Below are 22,484 nucleotides of genomic sequence, written 5' to 3' on the forward strand. Positions count from 1 at the left end.
AGCCAGGAGTTCAAGGCCAGCCATATAGAACAAGACTCTTCTCAACAAACAAGCAAGCAAGCAAACAAACAAACAAAGCTCTTCCATCAAGCAAATGGCATAATACAAGAGCAGTAGAAAAGAACATGAGGGGGCAGCAAGATGGCTCAGCAGGAAAGATGCTTGGTGCCAAGAGTGAAGACCAAAGTTTTGTCCCGGCAACCCATGTGGTGGAGGGGGAACAGGCTCACAGCTGCCTTCATGCGCGTGAGCACACACTAAATAGATAAATGTAAACAAACTTAAAGAACATCAATATCACTTCAGAACCATGTTGTCAACTTGACAAAACCTAGGATCACCTAGAGAAAAACTTCCGGGTGGCACCACGCCGTGGGCTGAAGAAAAGCATGGGCTGAGCACTAGCATTCGTCTCTCTCTGCATCCTGACACATGTGAGCGGCTGCCATGCCTTCCCAGCGGCCATGGCCCGTGCTCCCTCCAACGGTGAGCCAGAGCACACCCGTCTCTCCGTCTCTCCTCAAGTTGCCTTTATCCAGCAGGTGAGTGTCAGCAGCAAGAGAATTGGTGAAGGAGGTGCATACCTGGTTCACTTGATGACAACTCCACTTTTACTTTCTGAGGAGCCTTCATAGTATTTTCCAGGGATCCAGGATCGGTCTTTGCCTCCTCAGCACAGAGGTTACAAATACACACCAGCGCACTAGGTTCTAGTCCTATGTGTTGAATTTCCAACCTGGGACAAATGGCTGAGGTGCCTAATTAACTAACATATCAAAGAGGACCTGGCCTCCAGGGGTTCCCAGCATCCCTCAGTCCCTGCGTGTCACAGGGCATGGCTGGCACACCTCACCTGTTCCCTGAACTCTCCAGCCCTGGGGCTGGGCTGCCCTTCCTCCGGAGGCTCTTCCCTACACAATCTAGACTTTTTGTTTACCGGGCCCTTTTGTACCTTGGACCTCTTGGCTACTGCACTTGGTTCCCCTCTCTACCCCCCCCACCCCCACCCCCCCACTCGTCCCCTCTCCTCACATGGCTTAGGGTCATGAGCACGCTGGACTGCCCCTCTCTCTGCTTCTAGCTATGCGCTCCCTTTTCTTTACAATAATCTCCTACCTAGGAGCAGCCAGGTTCTTTCCTCCCCTCTATTTATTTATTTATTTTTTCATTCACTATATATACTTTTTGCTTCTTCCTATGAAAGCTAGCTACGGATTCCCAAACCTTACAGTTCAGAGGTCACTCTTTAGTTTTGAGGAAGTATTCACTCTCAAACATGAGCCAACACCTTTCTTAATTTGAACTTGTTCTTTCCTCTGAAGTGAAATCTGTTTATTGTAGCCATCAAGACGGCTCAGTGAGCGCTTGCTGCTAAGCCTGGGGGCCTGAGTTTAATCTCTAGGACCCACAAAGTAGAGAGAGAACGGATTCCCCAAAGTTGTCCTCTGCCTTCTACCTGTGTGCCATAGTGTTGACTACCCCACCCACCCATAGATAAATAAATAAATAAATAAATAAATAAATAAATAAATGCATTGTTTATTTTTGAAACAGGATCTCTCTTTGTAGCCCTGGCTGTCCTGGGACTCACAGTGTAGACCAGGCTGGCCTTGAACTAACAGAGATCCACTTCCCTCTGCCTCTGTCTCCCAAGTACTGGGATTAGAGGTGTACACCATCATACCTGGCTTAATAAATGTAATTTAAAAAATTGTAACCATGCTCTTCTATATCTTTAGTTCCCCTTTTTATTAACATCACCTCTACTCAACTAAACTGGGTCTAAATGCATAGACTTGGGCTGGGAGCTGCTGTGCTGCATAGTGCATGTCTAGCTTGCCCACCACCCAGCATGCCCACCACCCAGCATGCCCACCACCCAGCATGCCCACCTAACATACCCACCACCCAGCATGCCCACCACTCAGCATGCCCACCACCCAGCATGCCCACCTAACATACCCACCACCCAGCATGCCCACCACTCAGCATGCCCACCACCCAGCACGCCCACCACCCAGCACGCCCACCACCCAGCATGCCCACCACCCAGCATGCCCACCACCCAGCACGCCCACCACCCAGCATGCCCACCACCCAGCATGCCCACCACCCAGCATGCCCACCTAGCATGCCCACCACCAAGCATGCTCACCACCCAGGATGTCCACCACCTAGCATGCCCACCTAGCATGCCTAGCATGTTCACCACCAAGAAACAAAGCAAAAATAGTTAGCACAATCTCACTGGTTTCCTGGGGTGTCTGGTGACTAAATTCACTAAAAGGGTACTTGTAGAATGAACAATTTTCATCCCTCAGCCTTCATTAGGGACCAACCTTTCTGACAGCTATTACTGCCTTGTCACCCAGTGTCATTTCTACGCTGGCTAACCCTTGCCTTCTTGCAAGCTGGGTGTTTTCTAAAAATGCTTTAAATTCTTAAATTTAAGAATTCTAAAAAATTCTTAAATTAGACCCTACTTTAAAAATGTTCTATTTCTTCCAAGACTCATTCTGTCATTCTGAGTATTTGCCATATATGTGTATCATATATATATATATATATATATATATATATATATATATATATATATATTATACACACACACGCTACATATATATATGTATGTATATATATATATATACTTTTCTGTATATGTGTGTTTCTCCTGTGTGGTTATGTGCATGCACGTGTGGGTGCCACAGAAGGCCAGAAAGGGGCATCAGATGCACCAGAAATGGAGTTACAAGTGGTTGTGAATATCTGATACCATCTAATATCAGTGTTGGGAACTGAATTCAGGGCCTCTGCAAGAACAGTGTGTGTTCTCCCCCCCCCCCCACAGCCCCCCAGACAAGGTTTCTCTGTGTAGCCTTGGCTGTCCTGGACTTGCCAGGCTGGCCTCGAACTCACAAGATGCGCCTGCCTCTGCCTCCTGAGTACTGGGATTAAAGGCGTGCACCACCACGCCCGGCTTGAACAGTATGTGTTCTTAACCACTGAGCCACCTCTCCAGCCCCAGCAGTTTCCTTTTTAACACACTCACTCCTGGACACAGATGGGCTTATTACTCAGGATTGTTGCCTGCATACAGCTCTACAGCGGACTGAGGTGACATCATCGCAGGACTGAGGTGACATCATCGCGCACCTCAGGAGTGATCTTTGAAAACTCCGTATGATTCTTTCACGAAGCCTCAGAGGCTCAACTACAGAAAGACGGAATTCAAACGCTTCCTGCCCTTGATACCATGTCACTAAGTGACTAGCGCCGTTGTTCAAAGGACAACTGAACCAGTCCACTGCTCTGGGCTTCTTGTCACCCGTGAACTGAAAGGGTTGAGTGACATAGCTGAAGTCCTATCAAAGCTGGTGGCTCGTATTTTCTAATTACACAATTAAGAACGACAATTTATTAAGCATCGAAACAAGCCCTGAAGCTAATTTACAGCACCCATCAGTGCCTGCACAGCTATCAACACGCTCCGCCACTTACACACGACAAACCAAACTGACCAACTAGAAAAACAAGACAAAACCAGACTACTTTGAGTTTAGTGGGAAAGAGCAATGTGACCGGATGACCAAACCAACAAACCGTGGACTAGAAAGTGATCAAGATCACAATTACCAAAATTTACATCTAGAGAGATTTAAACATTTTAGGGCAAGCAAACAAAACAAAACAAACAACACCCCTCATTGGCTATTTAATGCATCAAAAGTTTCAACATCAAATAATCTTCAGAGCTGTCTTCCCCTTGACGGCATTGTTTTGCCTAATTTATTTCTCTTTATATCTTCTTTCTGTCTCCAGGTCCCAACTTCCTAGCTGTTTGCTTTTTATCCTCAAACTCCTGCAGAGCCTCTTCTTCCTGGGTGGGGCAGATGCCACTTCAATTCAGTTAAAGTCTCTGATTGATAGTAAACAGAGTTTCCAGATAATGAGTCTCTAGTCATTAAGGTGGATTCAACACACTCCCCAGAGGCGTCCACTAGGCTCCACCCAAGTGTCTAGGGAGCGGTCAGGATTCTCTAGCTACCGTCTCCGAGTGGGTAGGGGTGGGGGGCAGAGTGGGGGTCCTTTCGGCTTCGTTGTAGAAGTGGGCTGAGTATGAGGAGCCCACGCTGATTTAGTTTGCGTTATCTAGAAAGGAGCGAAGAACTCCCCCAGGAGAGTGGGCAGAGGCTCCGTGGAACCGGGCCACAATGGCAACCGCAGCAGTGACAACCGCTGGGATAACGGACTCGAGGGGCGCCAGGCTGGACGGGGCACCCGGCCTTCCCCAGCGAAGCAGGTGGAGGACCCAAGGGACTCGGGGTGGCGACCCTCTCCACCCAGGGCTGATCTCCACCAAGGCTGGCAAAGCCCACCCAAGAGTCTAGCTCTCTGCACACCCGTCCCTGAACTGAAGCTCCAGCCTCACCTGGCCGCACCCTGCTGAGCCATCCAGTCTCAGAACAGAGCGCTGCCTGGCATCCGGACCCGATTCCTCACCGCGGCCCCAGAGAACAAGCCGCGGGCAAGCGGCCCGCGGTCCACACACCTGTCCTGCGGGTTTGTGTCCAGCAGCGGCAGCTCAGGTGTCCGACTGGCCGCTACTCGGTCCCCGGCGTCTCCCCAGACTGATCCCGCCGGCAGCCGCCCAGCAGCGACTGCTAACTGCGCGTGCGCGAGCGGCCGCGCCGGAGGATGCTGTGGCGGTCCCGGGGCGCGAGCCGCCAGCTCAACCGCCGCTCGGGACCAAAACGCCGCGCGGCCGCCCTGGGGGATGCGATCCTCCCAACGTCAGTAGCTCTCTGGAGCTCCAGCTGCCGGCTCTGCAGACTGCTCTGTTCTTCGGGTCGAGCCTTAATTAGCTTCCGGATGCATGGATGGTCTAATTTAGTTTGGCTTTAAAATATATATACATATTTTATAGTCTCCCCTCTCCCCCCCCCCCCCCGCCCTCGCTGTTTTGTTCTGTGACGAAGAGGTCTTATCTAGCCCAGGCTGGCCTCAAACTCGTGTGGTCAACGATGACCTTAAACTTCTGGTTTTCCTTCCTCTACTTACTGACTTTTTGGAAATCCAGACTTGCCCCACTACATTGTTTATGCAGTAGTGGGGATCCAAACCCAGTTGGTGCAGGCTAGGCAAGTTCTGTATTAGTTGAGCCACTTAAGTTTTACCTTAATCACGTTTTAAAATGAGTGTCAGTATAAGATTTGCTAAATTTCATATGTTTATTTTCCCCTGTATTTCTGCTTTTAACAGTTGAGTGCTCTTGGTTATCAGTCGGGAAGCTACCTATTTCACATATGCTTAGGACATGTTATATGTTAACATTTTAAATGAAACTATGTATTTTCATTCTGGCAATATTAATAATTTGCCATAGACACATAATTGGCTTTATTAACTTTATTAACATTCCATGAAGGTGTTACCCGCTTGCTTTCCCTTCCTTTCTTATGCTTCTAATTTTGTGTAGTGTTTGTATCAAGTATTACTTGGTGTGAGCAAACTTTGAGTCTGTGTTAATGTTCTGTTTTCTGCCCTGTAAATCTCCACTCACGAATCCATCCTATCTAAGCATAGATTCATAGATTCTGTGTTTTATCCAATCACCATGCTCAGATTCTGTGGTACCCAAATTGCCCTAGCTTTACCTGAAGGAGGTGTGTTCAAGCTGCCTCTCGTGATGTGTATCTGCAGGCTGTGTCTGCATTCCTGCCAGAGTTGCTGGATTAAAATCCCTCTGCAGTCTGAACCTTTTGGGTGGCCGATCAACACTCTCATAATTGTTTAAGTATTAGGTAGTGTCTTATGTATTACTAAATCTATTCTGATGGTTGAATTGTCCTGTATTTTCATAAGCAGTGAAGGATGGGAAGCACACATCAAAGAAGTAAGCCTGCATCATCACAGTATGTATCCCTTTCCCCTGCAGGACCATGGATTTTCTATGAGGTTTTACCCCTGAGCTCCATCTCCAGCTTCTTTCATGTGTGTATGGGAGACATGCCGATTTTTTTCAAATATCTCTCCAGCTTCTATGAAGTAATAAAATGTTCTTTCTGAAACCAATTTATTCAATGTAATGAGTTTCCTAACAGGTCCCGGGGTGCCTATATCTTGGATGTAAATATCAGGACATGGTTTGCTGTGCTCTTGACGAAGCTTGGACAGTTAACACTGCACAGAGGAACTTTGGACCAGTTAGCATTTGTTAATAGGCAGTGTGTGTGTGTGTGTGTGTGTGTGTGTGAGAGAGAGAGAGAGAGAGAGAGAGAGAGAGAGAGAGAGAGAGAGAGAGAGAGAGAGAGAGGGAATTTTATCATCCAGATTAAATATCTTTACACTTACACCATTAAAGAATTTGAAATTTGCTGTGATCTGAAACTTTTTTAGAAATAATGGACTATAACTATCTGGGCTTTTAAAGCTTTGCCTTCTTTGTGGGAGACCTATGGGTTGACTTCTCAGAGCCAAGAAATATCCGATGAGTTGCATTCTCTTGTGCCATTGTGTAATCACCTGGAGTTGGTGGGTGCTCTGCACCTTTTACCTTTCAATAACTTTCTTTGATTTTTTTCTATATAAATTCTCTGGCTTAAGGTATATGTTTGGCGTTCATCTTAATGAACTGTATCTCTCTCTCTCTCTCTCTCTCTCTCTCTCTCTCTCTCTCTCTCTCTCTCTCTCACACACACACACACACACATTTTATCTGGACTTAGAGATATCTAACATCAGCAAAACAGAACTCAGCTCATACAAAGGACTTCCTCACTAATGGTAGAAGTGGCTACTAAAATAAAAAAAACATATAAATTTGGATGCTAACAGTATTTTTCAAATATTTCAAAGGAAAAAAAATAATGTTCTCAAGAAAAATAGCTGCCCAGATTTGAATGCCCACTATTTGTTCACTCTTGTCATAATTCAACCAGGGGATTGTTAAGTACACAGTTTTCCACACTATTTGACTAGGTGTCTCTGTCCCCCTACACAAGAACAAAGAGACATCATTACTGTATTACTATGCAAATATTGCTACATTGCCTGGCACTTCATAGACTCTGCTAAAGCTTTAGATCTGGAACGTTCTTGTAAAGGTCCACGTGTTGCAGGTGTGTGAGGTGACAGACAGGAAAGCAAATGCACAAAGAGATGAGAATGAAAACTCGGTACAGATTGACTTAGTCAGCCTGGGTCAGGCAGTTCACTGTAGGCATACCTAAACACAGTGGGTCTCCAGGCAGCAACGATTGCATAATCGTCCCAAAGTCAGGCGCACAATGGGATACCCAGTCATCAGAGAACTATAGGGACTGCTGGCAGAGGGCCAAGGAAAGGGAAGCCATCCTCTGTTCCCCTGTCTCTTCACTTCTGCTAATATTTTCACTGTTAGCAAAATGGGCATAATACGGTCTATTCCACATAACCCTTTATAAACAGGCCTTAGCAGAGCAAGCTCTCACTGTCTCCTATCACAGCTGTGCCTTTTATCCCCCTGGCAAATGGCATTTGAATTCTGCAGTGAAAAAAATTAACGTGCAATACAGTCATTAGACACAATAGTGTTAGTTTTGGGTTAATCCTTGTTTTGTTGTTGTTTTGTTGTGTGTGTGTGTGTTTTAACAAAGTCTCCCCAGCTTCCTCTCCATCTTGGGACATCTCCTTTGGATGGATTTTCTCTAGAATTCTTTCAGGCTTTCATATGTATCTGACTAGCCACGGCGACAATGCTTTCTGCCATGCCTTATGTCATGATCACCTTTTTTTTTTCTTTAAATAGTGCTGAGGCAAATGTGCACAGACGAGAGAGATAGCTCAGTCACCTGGCCGAATTGATCAACTCCAGGTACCAGTAAGAGAATTGTTAAAAAAAAAAAAAAGCTGCGGAGGAATGCCACACACAGGTGACTTCCGGCCTCCACATGAATGTACGTATATGAGCATGCGCACCTGCACATGTAACAATATGGGCATCTGCCTACACACGAGCATGTACATGTGTGCATGTGCATGTATTCGTATATATACAAAACTAAGACATAATATTTGGTTAAATTACAAAAAAATCATCATTCATCACCTGGCAGTGGTGGAGGTTCTGTGTCCACCAGACTGGTCCAGGCACTGCTTGCTTCCAGATGGGAGCAGGGGACCTCAAGGTCAAAGGTCCTGTTTCTCAGGAGCACCTTAGAGCACTCAGGGCAAGACCTCTGGGCTAGGAGAGGCTCCGGGTCCCACCCAGGGAGGTGGAAATGAGTTTCCCACTGTTACAGTTAGTTTGTTTAGAATGAGGTTGCTGGTATCAGAAGGCAGTGGAAACTCAGGAGTTCCAAAAGCCCGTGTTGATACCAAAAGAGTTCCAGCCTTTTGTTAAGCTGCCATGCTAAGCGTGGCAGAGGATGCGGGCGGGCCCCTGAAACAGGCCAGAAGGCAGGTGCAGTGAGATGCAGGCCCAGCAGGTGCGTCGCAGCCATCAGTACTGCTCTCTCCATGATGGAATGGGCTTCAGTAGCTGCCCAGGCAGCTCCGCCACTGTTGTCAAGGCCCTTGTGTCCAGCGACAATTCTTCCCCAGAATAAGCGAGTCTCAGATGGTTGAGGTGGTGGAATGCAGTGAGAGAGCAGCCAACCTTTATTCCTGAATCAGAGATTTATAAACCTTGGGCAGTTGGGAGGGGTTTGAGGGTGAATGTGTTTGATTTGCTGGGGCTAGAGGTGCCAGGGATACTTAATCTACATGTAACAAAACAGCCCTGTCATACGAAGGAAAAGCAGTACTTAGTTATCCTATGGGTCGGGGAGAATCTCCAAGTACAGTTAATTTTGGTTGTGGCTGGGCAGTGGTAGCGCATACCTTTAATCCCAGCACTTGGGAGGCAGAGGCAGATGGATGTCTGTGAGTTTGAGACCAGCCTGCTCTACAAAGTGAGTCCAGGACAGTCAGGGCTACACAGGGCTACACAAAACAACCCCCCCCCCCCGACACACACACACACAAAAAAAACCCACCAAAACCAAAAACAACAACAACAAAGATCATTGGTTGAAAGCCAAGATATCAAGACATCTTATTAGCATAGGGTGCTTGCTGAACTGAACAGGTTTCTTATCAGGAAAGGGTTGGGCCTGTAATCTTTCCTGTGGGCTATGTGATGCTCCCTAGGGGATCTAGGCTCCCCAGATCAAGCCAAGAGGAGACCCACTAAGAATAGGAGTCCGTTATTCTTATACCAAGCTCAGAGGCAATCCGAAAATGCCAGACTTTGACCTTAAAAATTAGGGTTCCACAGAAATAAGAATGACCTCATATTGTTCAAAATATATAAAGTAAATGGAATATTTTACCATTGAATGCCTGCCTTAAGAGATGCCTATAAGAAACTGATGGATGAGGTAGGTAAAATATTGTAAGAACTAAAAAGACTTAAACACCAGTGAACTCTGTACCCAGCAATTAGGAATGCTTTTTAAAAGGCATTTTTAAAATTTTTTAAATTTACAAAATCAAAATCTATAAAAAACAAGTGAATGCAACATTTGAAAAGGCATGCCCAGAGACCACACATTTTTCTTTTTCTTCTTCTTCTTTTTTTTTTAAACTGGCACACACTGTTCACACCTATATTTCAAGTTTGGAAATGCATATTTGCAAGCAGCAATACAAAAGCATTCATGAAGAATGCATAATCTCTCAAGAGACCACACATTCTGTGTAAGTCATGGAACACTCCGATTCACAAGGGTCCTTAGATATTATCACACAAATAAACTCATCCTAAGAGCAATGCAATCAGAAACCAGTGCGGAAAAGATGGAAACTAAACACTCCCAAACCATTCATGGATCCAACTGTGGTGATTTTAGAGATGACTATCAGAAATAGTGTGTGATGATCATTGATTCGCGTGGCATTCAGCGGTGGGTTTCCAGCTGAAATGCACTTATTAAGAGGCAAGGAGACACGGTGGTACAACGGGGCCCTGGCTGGGTCAAATCTTTCTTTCTCTTTAGATGTCTTTGCCAAAGGAATTACAAGATGCACATTGGTTCCCATAGAGCGTGTCCGTGACAGCAGCACACTGCTGAGCGTTAGCTATTTCTGTGTGATAGAAAGTAAACGGATGCTTTGCTGTCTAAGTCAATAAAACACAGTTCTTAGATGTTAGAGGCTTCTCTCATTTTGTCGTCTTAAACACTTTAGACTAAAATGTCATTGGCAAAGTCTCTATTTTTGTCATGTAATGTACTCAAATACTCATTGCTTTTTCCTCTTCTAGATAACTTATCTATTTCCACTCTTCCGATTTCTGAAAGATACCATTAGAACCAACATATCAGAGAATCAGGTGTGACAAAGTTTCTTCTTGTCTGTTTATTTTCTTCAGTATTCCTGAAATAAAAGCAAGAATCCCATAACATCTAGAAAGAATCTTATAATTAGTAAGGATGCAGTCATTTTAATGGTAATTTCTGATAACATTCAGTTATTGTGTTCACCTCAATTTCATCACACCACCACCTCCTTGAAGCCGAAAAGATAACTGGGCCCCAACAAAACCTACAATTCATCACTGCATTAGTAGGTGATGCCAATTTCAATGTGATCATATTGTCAAATTCCTGAGTGCAAATTCATCTGCAGGGCTCCTGGGAAACGGTATGTGTAAATGATCATCCCAGCTAAAGAAACGCCGTGGGCTGTGTGAGACACTTTAGTAAGTCCCACTAGCCAGAAGAGAGACCATGGGAAGGGCAGGAACCTTTGGAGCAGAGAGAGAAGAAGATTACCAAGGCAGGTGACAGCAAGAGCCGGGTTAGGGAGAAATGCGGGGTGGGGTCGCAGTGGGATCAGGGTTTGGGTTGAGGGGAGGTAGGGAGGGATAAGGACAACAAATACGCATATAAATGCCACAGTTAACCCATTACTTAGTATGCTAAAAGCCCCTCAAAAGAAAAAAGTAGGAAAACCACACTTTATTCTATTTATTTATTTTGAATATTTGAGAACAGGGGTTCTCTGTGTAGCCTTGACTCGCTTTGTAGACCAGGCTGGCCTAGAACTCACAGAGATCCACCTGCCTCTGCCTCCCGAGTGCTGGGATTAAAGGCATGTGCCACCGTGCCCAGCTCTTATTTTTTTATAATTAAAAATTTAAATACATCTATACAAGTGTCAGGGTAACCAAGAGTGAAAGCATTCATGATAATCCTTTTATAATAACTTATAAAGGTCAGATTCGCTGTGTGTGGTAGTGCACGCCTTTAATCCCAGCACTTGGGAGACAGAAGCAGGTGGATCTCTGTGACTTTGAGGCCAACCTGGTTTACAGAGTGAATTCCAGGACAGTCAAGGTGACACAGAGAAACCCTGTCTCAAAAAATACACACATACATAGTGAAGTGCAATACATATATATTAATGAAGTGTAAAATTTTAACTATCATATTAAGTAAAATAATGTAATTGAGTTTTGTGTAATTGCGGGAAAACCAGGTCACAGTGGGATAAAAATATCATGGCTACTTTGGGGGAAATAGTTTTTTCACCCCTACATTCTAAGGTAAAGTTTCATATCATTTTCCCTTAGATATACCTATCTATAGGAATGCACACAGCACATCCAATTCAGACTTGGCTCAGCAGTTAGGGGGAGGACTGCTCTTCCAGGGGTCCTGAGTTCGAGTCCCAGCACCCACATCAGAAGACTCGCCATCACAGCCACCGGTTTCTCCAGCTCTGGAGGCTCCAAAGGAATCTGCACTCAGGCGCACGTACCCACTGTAAAATCAGTTACTGTGCTCAGCAAGTGATGATGCCCGCCAGCAATCCCAGCCCTCTGGAGACAGTGATGGAGGGATTGCAACCTGAGGCCAGCCTGGGCTCCACAGTGGGACCTTGTCTCAAACAACAAGAAAATCACTGCACAAGAATGAAAACGCTTTTCACACAAACACATTAACTGATTATTTTTTTAAAAGCACTTGGCTTGACTGACAACCAAAAAGCATACCCCCCTTTTGAGTATTTTGTAGGAATTTAAAGAAGTTACTATTCTATTAACACAAAAGGAAAAGGTTTTGCTATACACATATTATAGAATATTTATTAAATTTGAAGGTCTAGTCAAAGTTCAAATAATTTAAAAATTTAAGGTTATCATAAAAGGACATGATAATGATTTTTTTTGTGATACAAGCTAGGAGACTAGCCATAAAATGATTTTCTTAATAAAACTATGCTGTAGATCTATTGTACATTTGTTAGACATATTAAGGTTTGGGAACTTACTTCATATAAAACTTCTTGAAACATCTGACTAATAAACATTAAGGAAACTCTAACAACAAATTTGAACCCATATAAGACTCAAGATCTTTCTACAATGTGAAAGGAACAGCCATCTGATTATTGTGCACAGATCAAAGTTGTATACTCACTTTATTGCTGAAGGCTCAATTGAAAAGATATAGAATGTAGTCTCTTATTCAGTATAATTGGAGAAAATCTGATTCTTGCTGTACCCTTTTTCCCAAAAACAAGTCCGATAATTTTTAAAGAAGTTGTGAGATTTAGGAAAATCCTAGTAAAAAGCATCCTGTTAGGAATGTAAAAAAATAAATAAATAAATAAAATTAATATAATCACACTTGGTAAAGGGCTAAATTGCTACTTATGCCTATTTTATGTGTTGTGAACCATAAAGTAAAAATGCCAAGATTATGAAATCTAAATATGAGATATTATATACCTATTCATATTAGTCCATCATGAATTTACTGAGTTCAGATTAAAATATACCAGGCTATATATATATAATATAAGGGGGAAATGCTATTATAACCCCACCAAAAATGAGACCACAGAGACAGGCCCCCTGCTGCGCATCTGCTGCTTTGCTTTATGTATTTGATGGTGTTAGCCCTTGGTTGCTTCAGCATCTTCTTTGCCTGATCTTAGTCTTAGGTGGCTGCTGGAGGCCAACACTGACAGTCCACACCATCCTCCCTGTGATGAGGGGAGTACGAGAGAGAGAGAAAAGGGCAGGCATGGATGATAACAGGATAGATGTGTGCGCTTCCGTTTCGGTTGACAAATAATCCATGTAATTATTTCCTTTCTTGTGTGATGACACCAAAGGCCAATGGTGTTCCAGTGGTAAAAGAGCCTTCCGGGTGACTTAAATTTTATAGATGGAGAAAACTACGAGGAGCACGGGGGCTTCCCTAGGGCTGCACAACCACTCTGCAGCTACGACGATGATGTCACTGTGGTTCCCGTCAACATCCCACAAAGGCATGTGTATGAAGCTTTGGTCACTAGGCTCCGACACTGTTAGAGAGTGGTGAAACCTTTGAAAGATGGACCATAAGGGGAGGAATTTTGATTCCTGGGACTGTAGCCATCTTTGTATGCTCAGTTTCTCTGCCCTGTGTTTGCATCATCTTGATGCATTGTGCCACCACAGAAGCGAAGCAAGAGGGTTGAGCAAGCCCAGGCTGACCCTTAGGGAACTGTAAGCTGAAACAAACCCTTTCCTCATGGCTACCTCAGATTATTCTATCCCAAGGACAATAACACTGTTTCTAAAACTGACATAAATACACTGTTTCAAAAAATGATGTAAAATTTAAGAATGACTAAACACTAGACAATGCTGATTTTTTTTTTTAACCTAGCCAATAGTGGTATAAATAAAAATACCGCTTACATTTGTAAAGACTTTTTCTTTCTGAAATACTCTTGCTAAAGAGTTTGAATTTTAGACTTAAAACAGTGACAGTTGTGTTTGGTTTTGTTTTGTTTGTTTGTTTGTTTGGTTTGGTTTTTTGAGATAGGGTTTCTCTGTGTAGCCCTGCCTCTCCTGGGTCTCCCATTGTAGAGCATGCTGGCCTCACAGAGCTCCACCTACCTCTGCCTCCTGAGATTAAATATTTGTGCCACCACTGCCCAGCACCCGCTCTTTTCTAGATTCACCAGGGCTACACTGCCGAAGGGTTGCGGGATCTTACCTTGAGGTACTGTATCCGTCCGGGGAGCGATGAGCGAGTGCCCACGTGCTGGAACAGAGATGGTCTGTACTGAATTTGCACTTCCCTCTTGCGCTTGAGACAGGCTTTCTGGGGGAAAAGTAAGCAGCCGTCTTCACAGGGACCCCGACACTTACTGTCCCCAGGATCTTTTAGATCCATTCCGTTCTAGAGTTCTGTGCTAATATTTAAAATCTGGCACGAAATAGTCAGCTCTGGGCCTTCCTACACAAGGATAGCCCAGCAGAAGAGATGTGTATAGAACAGCTTCGTGGAAACATGTGGTTTCATGAACTCACACGAGCTACATTCTACTGGTTTTTTTTTTTAAATCTCATCTTTCTCTCTGCCTTAAAAGTAGATTTCTTTTTTGGTTGTGGTTGTGGTTTAATTTTTTTAGACATGATCTCATTACTCTGTAGGCCTGGCTGTAGAAGAACTTATTATATAGCCCATATGACTTTGAGATCAGGACAATCTCCCTACCACAGGCCACTGAGTGCTGGGATTACAGGCCTGAGCTACACAACCGGCTCTTCTCTCTTTTCATTTCAATAGCTTGGATGATTTCTTGGTGGTGGGGCTATTTCCTTGTCTATACAATTCTGCCAGAGTACACAGCTTGGTCTTCCCGTACTCATTAATTCTAAATCAAACTATATTCTCCAAAATCTCTTCTTAAATAGAAAAAGGATTTGATTAATGTACAAAGTCTATACTATATTTGATGGAAAGTGATTTAATCTCCATGAAGATATAAAAATGGGTGACCACACCACCACTGCTGTCCAAAACAAAATACAACTAAGGCATGGCCCAGGATAGAGGATGGGACTAGCATGTGTCAAGCCCTGGGTCCCATCTCCAGGATCCTAAAACCCAACAAAAACATTTCAAATGATCATGACCACTATTTAAGGGTCATTTTATATCATTTATATAATTTAAATTCATAAAAATAAATCTTACAGTTGGTTGTGGTAGCACAGGCCTTTAATCCCAGCACTGGGGAGGCAGAGGCAGGAGGATCACTGTGAGTTTGAGGCCAGCCTGGACTACAAAAGAGAATCCAGGACAGCCAGGGCTACACAGAGAATCCTTGTCTCAAAAAGCCAAACCAAACCAAAACCAAAACAAACAAACAAACCCTTCAAATCCTTTAATCCACAAGTTTAAATTTAAACTTTAAACTTTAAGTTTAAATTCATAAAAAGAAATCTCAAACCCTTTAGCCCACAAGTTAGACTCAGCTCACTGTGCAGAAGGCCATGCTCTGCTCCATCCCCATCGGTCTGAAAGTTCTCTTAATCACCAATATTAGGACACATGTTTTACACCTTGAGTGACATTAGCATGTGGCTTCGCTTCCTCAAACCTGCTTTGCTGTTTGGTTGGGACTTTTTGGATCCTGTCGTGTTGTGTGGCAGAGTTGGTAAAGAACCTAGGGAGCCATACAAGTGGTCCATCGTCCAGTTATCTCCCCAGCCCCTCCTTAAGACATTAAATGCATCGATTATAGGGTATGTAATTTTAATTTATTTAAACTAAAATTTAATTCACTATTTTGTTTTACCTTACCATTGTTTAGTTGGGGATTTTTGTATTTATATTCATCTGGGATTTACCCTGGTTTTAATGCTGGTTCACTGTGTGTGTGTGTGTGTGTGTGTGTGTGTGTGTGTGTGTGTGACTGTGACTATGTAGCACAGGCTGATCTCAACCTCATTCAGGTCCAGGATGGCCTCCAAGTCATGGTCTTCCTGCCTTGACTCTCCAGGTACTAGGACGCTGGGTTTTTTGTTTATTTATTTGTTTTTCCTGTATTCTCTTTGGTTTTAATGTTGGGCTCATCTGAATGTGCCTCCTCTTAGTTTATTTTTCTAAAATTGCTTGCTGGACACAGGTGAGGCCCTGGTCCAGTACTCCATTCAAAATGTTCCAGGCCTTTTGGGAACCACGAATTACTGTGCAGACATGGCCAAGTCGGAGAACCATGCCACACACAACCAGTCTCAAACATGATACCGAAATAGCATCAAGAAACCCCAGACACAAAGACAGAAATCTCTTAAGGGGTCGACCCTAAGTTCCTGAGGAACATGTGCTTTGCCAAGAAGCATAAGAAGGGTCTGGGGAAGATGTGGGCAAACAGTGCAAAGCCACGTGGGTACACACTCAGAGGCTTTACATGAAACCCAACGCAACCAGCTAATCCTGAGAGGCTAAAGGGCCCCAAGGCAAACTCAGCCACCTCACTTTCATCCCTCAGCCCGAGGTTGGAAGCACATTTCAGGCTACATGGCCAAGGGTTTCAGGCTCTGCCAACCAAAGCTCAAGTCTCAAACCAAGGCCGAGGCTGCAGCTCCAGCTCAGGCTCCTAAAGGTGCTCAGGTTCCCGAGAAGGTCCCATAAAAGATTTCCATCTGCCGCTGTGAAGACGGATGGACTGGACGGAATCACTTACACACGATTTGCAGATGGCCGGTGCCCTAATGCTGTATTTACAAATAAATTTGAGGCAAGATCTGTTGTTGTTTTTTTAAGTAGAAGAATGTAAAACTCATCCGATTGGCATTATTTGTTTAGATAGGACTCATGGATGAACCGCCCAGACCTGCATGTTTCTTTCTCAGTGGGCTTTTATTTAGTTACTGATCTTCTGTTGTACATGTAGGCTTATTCAGGTGGTCTCTTCCACCATGGTGGAGTTTTGGCAGTGTGCGAGGCTTGGTAAGCAGTCACTTTCCTTCTAAGTCAATGACGTTACCTGTAGGTAGTTGTAGCATTCATTATCCTATTAAGGTCTGTGAATTCTGTCACCATATTTTCTCATTCTAAGGCTCGTGCCTTTTGTCTTCTTTTTAAATTTATCAGACTTGTTAGCACCTTAGCAAGAGCAAAATCGAGGTCTGGCAGGCCCCACTGGGGTACCTGTCGGACTGTCCGGGGCACTTGACTATCTGGGCAGCACTCCCATTGGTTCCTATTGCTTTGAGGTCCACTATGGAGCCCGTGCCTGCACTACTCTGACTTTCCTGGTGGCTTATTCTATGTGTGGTCTACCTTTCCCCACCTATGCCTTTTCATGTGCACCCTATAATTTGGACTGAATATATATTCATATGTATTATATGAATAGATGAATATATTATACAATATAGTATTATATATAACTATATTATATGTGAATATAATATTCATATAATATATTATATATAGCAATAACTGTTTTTAAAAAATCTATTCTGATAATCTGTCTCAGTGTATTTTGACAATTTATATTTATGCAAATATTGAAATGCTTGGATTTTTGTTTTTATTATCTTTCTGTTTGTTTGCCTCTGGTTTTTGCTGTTGTTTCAGAGGCTGGGTTTTTGTTTTGTTCTGTTTGCCCGTGTTTGTGACTTTTTGAAGCCTGTTTGGCATTTCTGTATAGACAGTTAGCACAGGCCCTCCCTAGTTGCATACGCTCACTCAGGACACTCAGGAGAGGCTCTCCCTAGGTGCGCACCCTCACCCGGGACACTCAGGAGAGGCTCTCCCCAGGTGCACACCCCCACTCAGGACACTCAGGAGAGGCTCTCCCCAGGTGCACACCCCCACCCAGGACACTCACGAGAGGCTCTCCCCAGGTGCGCACCCCCACCCGGGACACTCATGAGAGGCTCTCCCCAGGTGCACACTCTCACTCAGGACACTCACAAGAGGCTCTCCCCAGGTGCACACCCCCACCCGGGACACTCACAGAGGCTCTCCCCAGGTGCACACTCTCACTCGGGACACTCACGAGAGGCTCTCCCCAGGTGCACACTCTCACCCGGGACACTCACGAGAGGCTCTCCCCAGTTGCACACTCTCACCCGGGACACTCACGAGAGGCTCTCCCCAGGTGCACACTCTCACCCGGGACACTCACGAGAGGCTCTCCCCAGGTGCACACTCTCACCCGGGACACTCACGAGAGGCTCTCCCCAGTTGCACAGCTTCACCAGGAAAACGTCATCTAAAAGCATATCTATGGGCTTCACTTTGTGGAACATCAAGAAAAAATGTACAAAGTCAATCAGGTCCTTTGATCGAAAGAGTTTTCCTGTGGAGAAAAGCAAAAGAAAAGTAAGTGTGTGACGTAAGCATGGGCTGTTCCCAGTCAAGGAGCGAGCGTTCTGAAACAAGGCTAGCCCCTGCTCAGCCACGAGTTCAACTCGTGCTGCTTAGGTTGGGAGACAGCAATGTAAAGCATCATGTTTGCGTAGGAAAGTATGAGGGAAGGCTGGTGGCACACGCCTTTGATCCAGGCACTCAGGGAGGCCGGGGCTGGCAGATCTTTGAGTTTGTTCTACTCCAGACTGATCTATAAAGTGAGTCCAGGATAGCCAAATCTGTGTACACACACACACACACACACACACACACACACACACACACACACACCTGTCTCAAAAAAATCTATTAAGAATTAGCAGTTTTAAAGGGAAAAGCTTATGGGCAACTTTACTTAGGAAGGCCAGGCTAAAAAAAAAAAAAAAAAAAAGCAAGGAACAGAAAGAGTCTCATCATGTTACCATTTATGTAAATGCAAGATGGTGAAAGTGCAGGGACATCAAGGGTCTTACTTGGGTATGTTCTGTTTCTAAGTCAGTTTTGAACCCGTTAGAATCTAAAACCACTTAGACAGCGGGGCAAAGTGAAAGTAGAGAGCTGGGATTCTTTCAGAGAGGAAAAGGAGAGAGTGCGTCCATCTGATGAGTTAATGTAAGGCTCCTGGAAAGGAGGGACACGGTAAGCCAGCCGCTGGAGGGCTCAAAGGAAATAAAGGGAAAGGCCAGAAGGAAGGAAAGGGAAAATCTAAACCATAACTGAGGAAACTGGAATCACACCACGACACAGTCCCAGTGGCCAGTGTGATTCACACAGCATTTCTGTTTGCGTGTTGTGTGTGCATGTGGTGTGTGCTCACGCATGTGCAGGTGCAGGTACACGGGGAAGGACAAGGTCCATGTTGGGGTGTCTTTCTTGATCATGCCTCTTACAGAGCCTGACATTCAGCTAGGTCGGCTGGCCTCTCCCCAGTGTCCCCGAAGCTGGGATGGGCACAGCCACCACGCCTAGCGTTTATATAGGTGCTGGGGATCCATACTTGGGCCCTAGTCATCTCCTGGCCCCCCCCCCAGTGCATTTCTACATTAAAAGTAGTGGCTTTGATGGATTGGAAATTAGCTCAGGTACCACCCTTTCCTGCAGCTTCGCTTCTCTGAGAACCCGTTGGGTTTCTTAATCGGTCAGTTGTTGGCTGAGGTGCTGGAATTGGACTTGGAGTCTGGCATTTGCTGGCGTATACTGTCCCAGTAAGGTCTAACCCTGGCCCTGCAGTACTCCTCTACAAAAAAAAGGGGGGGATCGTGAACCATTGTCACTGAACATGTGCATACTCGTAGCACCCAGTTTTGTGTTTTTATGTGTGTATATGTTAATTTGATCATTTATATTGGCTACCTAGAAAGAAGTGGACACAGATGGACAGACAGACAGACAGACAGAAAGCAAACCCATATCTGTAATCCCCAGCACTTGGGGATGAAGCAGGAGGATTAAGATTTTGAAGTCCAGCTGGATTTCATGGCCAACCTGAGCTACATAACAAGAGCCTGCCTTTGTAAGGAAAGAGAGAGAGGTAGGGAGGGAGGGAGAGAGAGAAAGAGAGAGGGGGGAGGGAGAGGGAGAGAGGGAGGGAAGGAAGGAGAGAGAGGGAGAGAGAGAAAGAGGGAGGGAGGGAGAGGGACACACACACACACACACACACACACACACACACACACACAGAGAGAGAGAGAGAGAGAGAGAGAGAGAGAGAGAGAGAGAGAGAGAGAGAGAGATTGAGCTTGATTCAACACAGTAGCCTATGGCTTACCTATAAATCCAACTGCTGAAAACTCAATATAAAACCATTTTTTTGAAGCGAGACTATTTACAAACTGTCTTATTTGTGTAAAATACTTCTGTTTTGCTATGATATCGTCTTCTAGCTAGAGGAAAAAGCCAAATACAAAAAAGCATTAGTACCTCCAATGATCCCATTAAATTAATTTTATCTCAAAGACAAAAAGTACTTTCACTCGAACACACAGAAAATGTCTTTGATGAGAGAGTCTTTAGTGCAACTAAGGCTGTTAGCAGTTAGTCAGGTTTCGTTCCTGATTATGAATTTAGCAAACCCAAAAGTGTCTTTCTCTCCGTCCTGCTGCTGCTGACCCAGAGCTGGCTCCTTAGAGCCCTCTTAAAGGCTCACCTGAATCCATTTGAATCCTCACCAACATTTCAGCTTCTAATTGAAGCTAATCATGCCCCGTTCTGGTTTTATAGCAAGACTCCACGGCCTGGCTTACACACAACAGTGAAGGCCGTTAACTCTAGCGGTCCTGGATTCCAGGGGCTCATGGATGAGGGCTCTTCATGGACGTGTTTACTGCCCTTCTGTATGAAAGCAGTAACCTCAGTCACCAGGACTCAGTCCCCTGGACCAAGTCACACCCCAGAGGTCCTGAAAGCACACATCTAAGGCCTAGGACCTCAACACGGTAATTTAGAGAGGATACACAGACATCAAGCGAACAGCAAACACGAACTTGCTCTGGGCCTGAGGTGACGTTCCAGGTTCTATCTGTAGCTACCACAGACCTTGGCTGAGAGGGGGCAGGGAGCACTGGCCATTCCCACCCTGCTTGAAGGCAGGGTCCTAGAAAGGCATGGGGAGGGCGAGAGCCATCTTTCTTGATTTTATATACGTGACTTGAGATCCTTAAACGAAAGAGAGTCCCACCTCACGAATGGAAGGGACCCGGGCTGCTTCTGATATTCACATGCTTCACCATGGACAACGGAGCAAAAGGATTTGTCTTCCTGGCAGTCTCAGGAAGAGCTGGCTGTCCACCTTTCCCTAGCGCTCTCCCTCCCTCCCCCCCCTCTCTTCCTCTCTCTCTCTCTCTCTTCCTCTCTCTCGCCTCCACTGACAAAGCTGGAACCCTCACAGGTGCACACCTTCTTTGTAGTGAGGTACACACTCATTTATGAGAACCACACATTGTTGTTCAGTCACCGGAAGTGACTGAAAGGAAGTGAATTCCCATGGCGGACTCGTTTCTACTACTACACAAAGGCAAGGACAGAACTGTATATCTATACAGTACTCACAGAGTGAGAGGCAGGGCGTGGCTGCAGTCTGCGCAGGCCCACCGCGTGACCTATAATAAGGGCTCAAATGTGTTGAAGCCGATGGGCCTAGCTATGGACACAGTGCAATTACTAATTCTTCCCAGGGTCTTCCTTTTCTTTTAAAATTTCCTTTTCAGTTTGTGCCTTCTAACTTTTGCTGTTACAGTAAATGCAGCAAGAAGATGAATTTATAGTCGATCTTAAGTTTCCTTTGGGCATATTCATTTTATAAATAGGTCTTAGGTTGCTTGGCTACAGACTAAGGTAGAGCAACACAAGGTTGAAGGAAGGAATAAAAAGGAGGCTAGAAAAAGTATTACTTTCATTTAAATACTGGGTATACTGGGTGCTCACCTGTAAATAATATGTGGCCTTGGGCTGGGCGTACAGCATCAAAATACAAAAGTCCAATACTTGTTTTATTTGCCAACTAAAAATAAACAATAAAATCTGTTAATGTTCATTATAGCAGATTCATTTATAAGCATATTTCAATAATTAAATAACACTTTTACATTTTCTGAAAAAACAGTACAGGCAGTAAATTAAAATGTATGTACTTATACCAAAGCTATAGAGGGATGTCCTGCAATCTAAGTGCTGGACTTGGTCGCATATGGAAACCGAGTCTTCTCACTATGGAGAGTGAGGCTAAGAGAATGCTGACCAAGCAAAGAAGTCTGTGCTAGAGCAGGCCTGAGCCAAGCCATGGCAGTGGGATGTGGCTGGGAATGATGGTGCTCAGACTTTTAAGGAAGAGGATGAAGCAGAAAGGCTGCAGGAAAACAAAGGTCTAGGGCAACGTCCAGAGCACAGAGAAGGACACTAATGTAAGGATAAAAAACCCTTATGCAGTTTCAGATTCGGACACAGTACATATAGTACAATATAGTATGAATGAATAATAGGTTCTCAGGGAGAGATTTCTGACAAGCCTTTCCCTTTATTATTATTTGTTTTTTTTTGGGAGGGGGGAAATCAACTCAATACATTTCCCACAATACCTTAATATCTATTACAGAAATACATAAGCATTTGTCTGCATTCAAAAGTTTCAACTTTTTGGTATTCTTTCAAAAAATACTGACATTTTTATTCCTGTAACTTCCAAATGACTAAGCACTGTGTATCTATACTATTTTATTGAATGTATTGGCAAAGTTGAGGAAATTAAGGGGGAAAGGCCAGTTTCCCTGTCTAAAATGACTAGTGCATAGAAAAGTTGGGCGTAGCTTCCAGGAG

The 22,484-nt window shown here is 44.5% G+C and overlaps 2 protein-coding genes across 7 annotated transcripts in view; both read right to left on the reverse strand.

Moving 5' to 3' along the window:
• The window catches only part of CLGN (calmegin), a 30,315-nt gene extending 25,608 nt beyond the window's left edge, over positions 1-4,707 (reverse strand). The window contains exon 1 of one of the 2 annotated variants that reach the window (XM_084756555.1): positions 4,550-4,707. The gene's annotated coding sequence lies outside the window, so the exon portion shown is untranslated. Of the gene's footprint in view, positions 1-4,429 lie in introns of both variants that reach the window. The other variant, XM_084756556.1, reaches the window with a different exon arrangement.
• Positions 4,708-9,074: 4,367 nt separating this feature from the next.
• MGAT4D (MGAT4 family member D) overlaps positions 9,075-22,484 on the reverse strand; it is a 29,180-nt gene continuing 15,770 nt past the window's right edge. Inside the window, exons 7-12 of one of the 5 annotated variants that reach the window (XR_014774597.1) lie at positions 21,597-21,672; positions 19,942-20,056; positions 17,993-18,123; positions 14,016-14,123; positions 12,444-12,601; positions 9,075-10,312 (exon numbers count right to left, since the gene is read on the reverse strand). Coding sequence is in view for 2 of the 5 variants with exons in the window: in XM_084757359.1 (XP_084613485.1) it covers positions 12,587-12,601; positions 14,016-14,123; positions 17,993-18,123; positions 19,942-20,056; positions 21,597-21,672 (445 nt within the window). In the remaining 3 variants the exon portion in view is untranslated. Of the gene's footprint in view, positions 10,396-10,443; positions 10,766-11,646; positions 12,602-14,015; positions 14,124-16,657; positions 16,801-17,992; positions 18,124-19,941; positions 20,057-21,596; positions 21,673-22,484 lie in introns of those variants that run through there. The other 4 variants (XR_014774598.1, XR_014774599.1, XM_084757359.1 and 1 more) reach the window with 4 other exon arrangements.

Source organism: Acomys minous (assembly GCF_964271855.1).
Source record: "Acomys minous genome assembly, chromosome: 14".
NCBI classification, from domain to species: Eukaryota; Metazoa; Chordata; class Mammalia; order Rodentia; family Muridae; genus Acomys; species Acomys minous.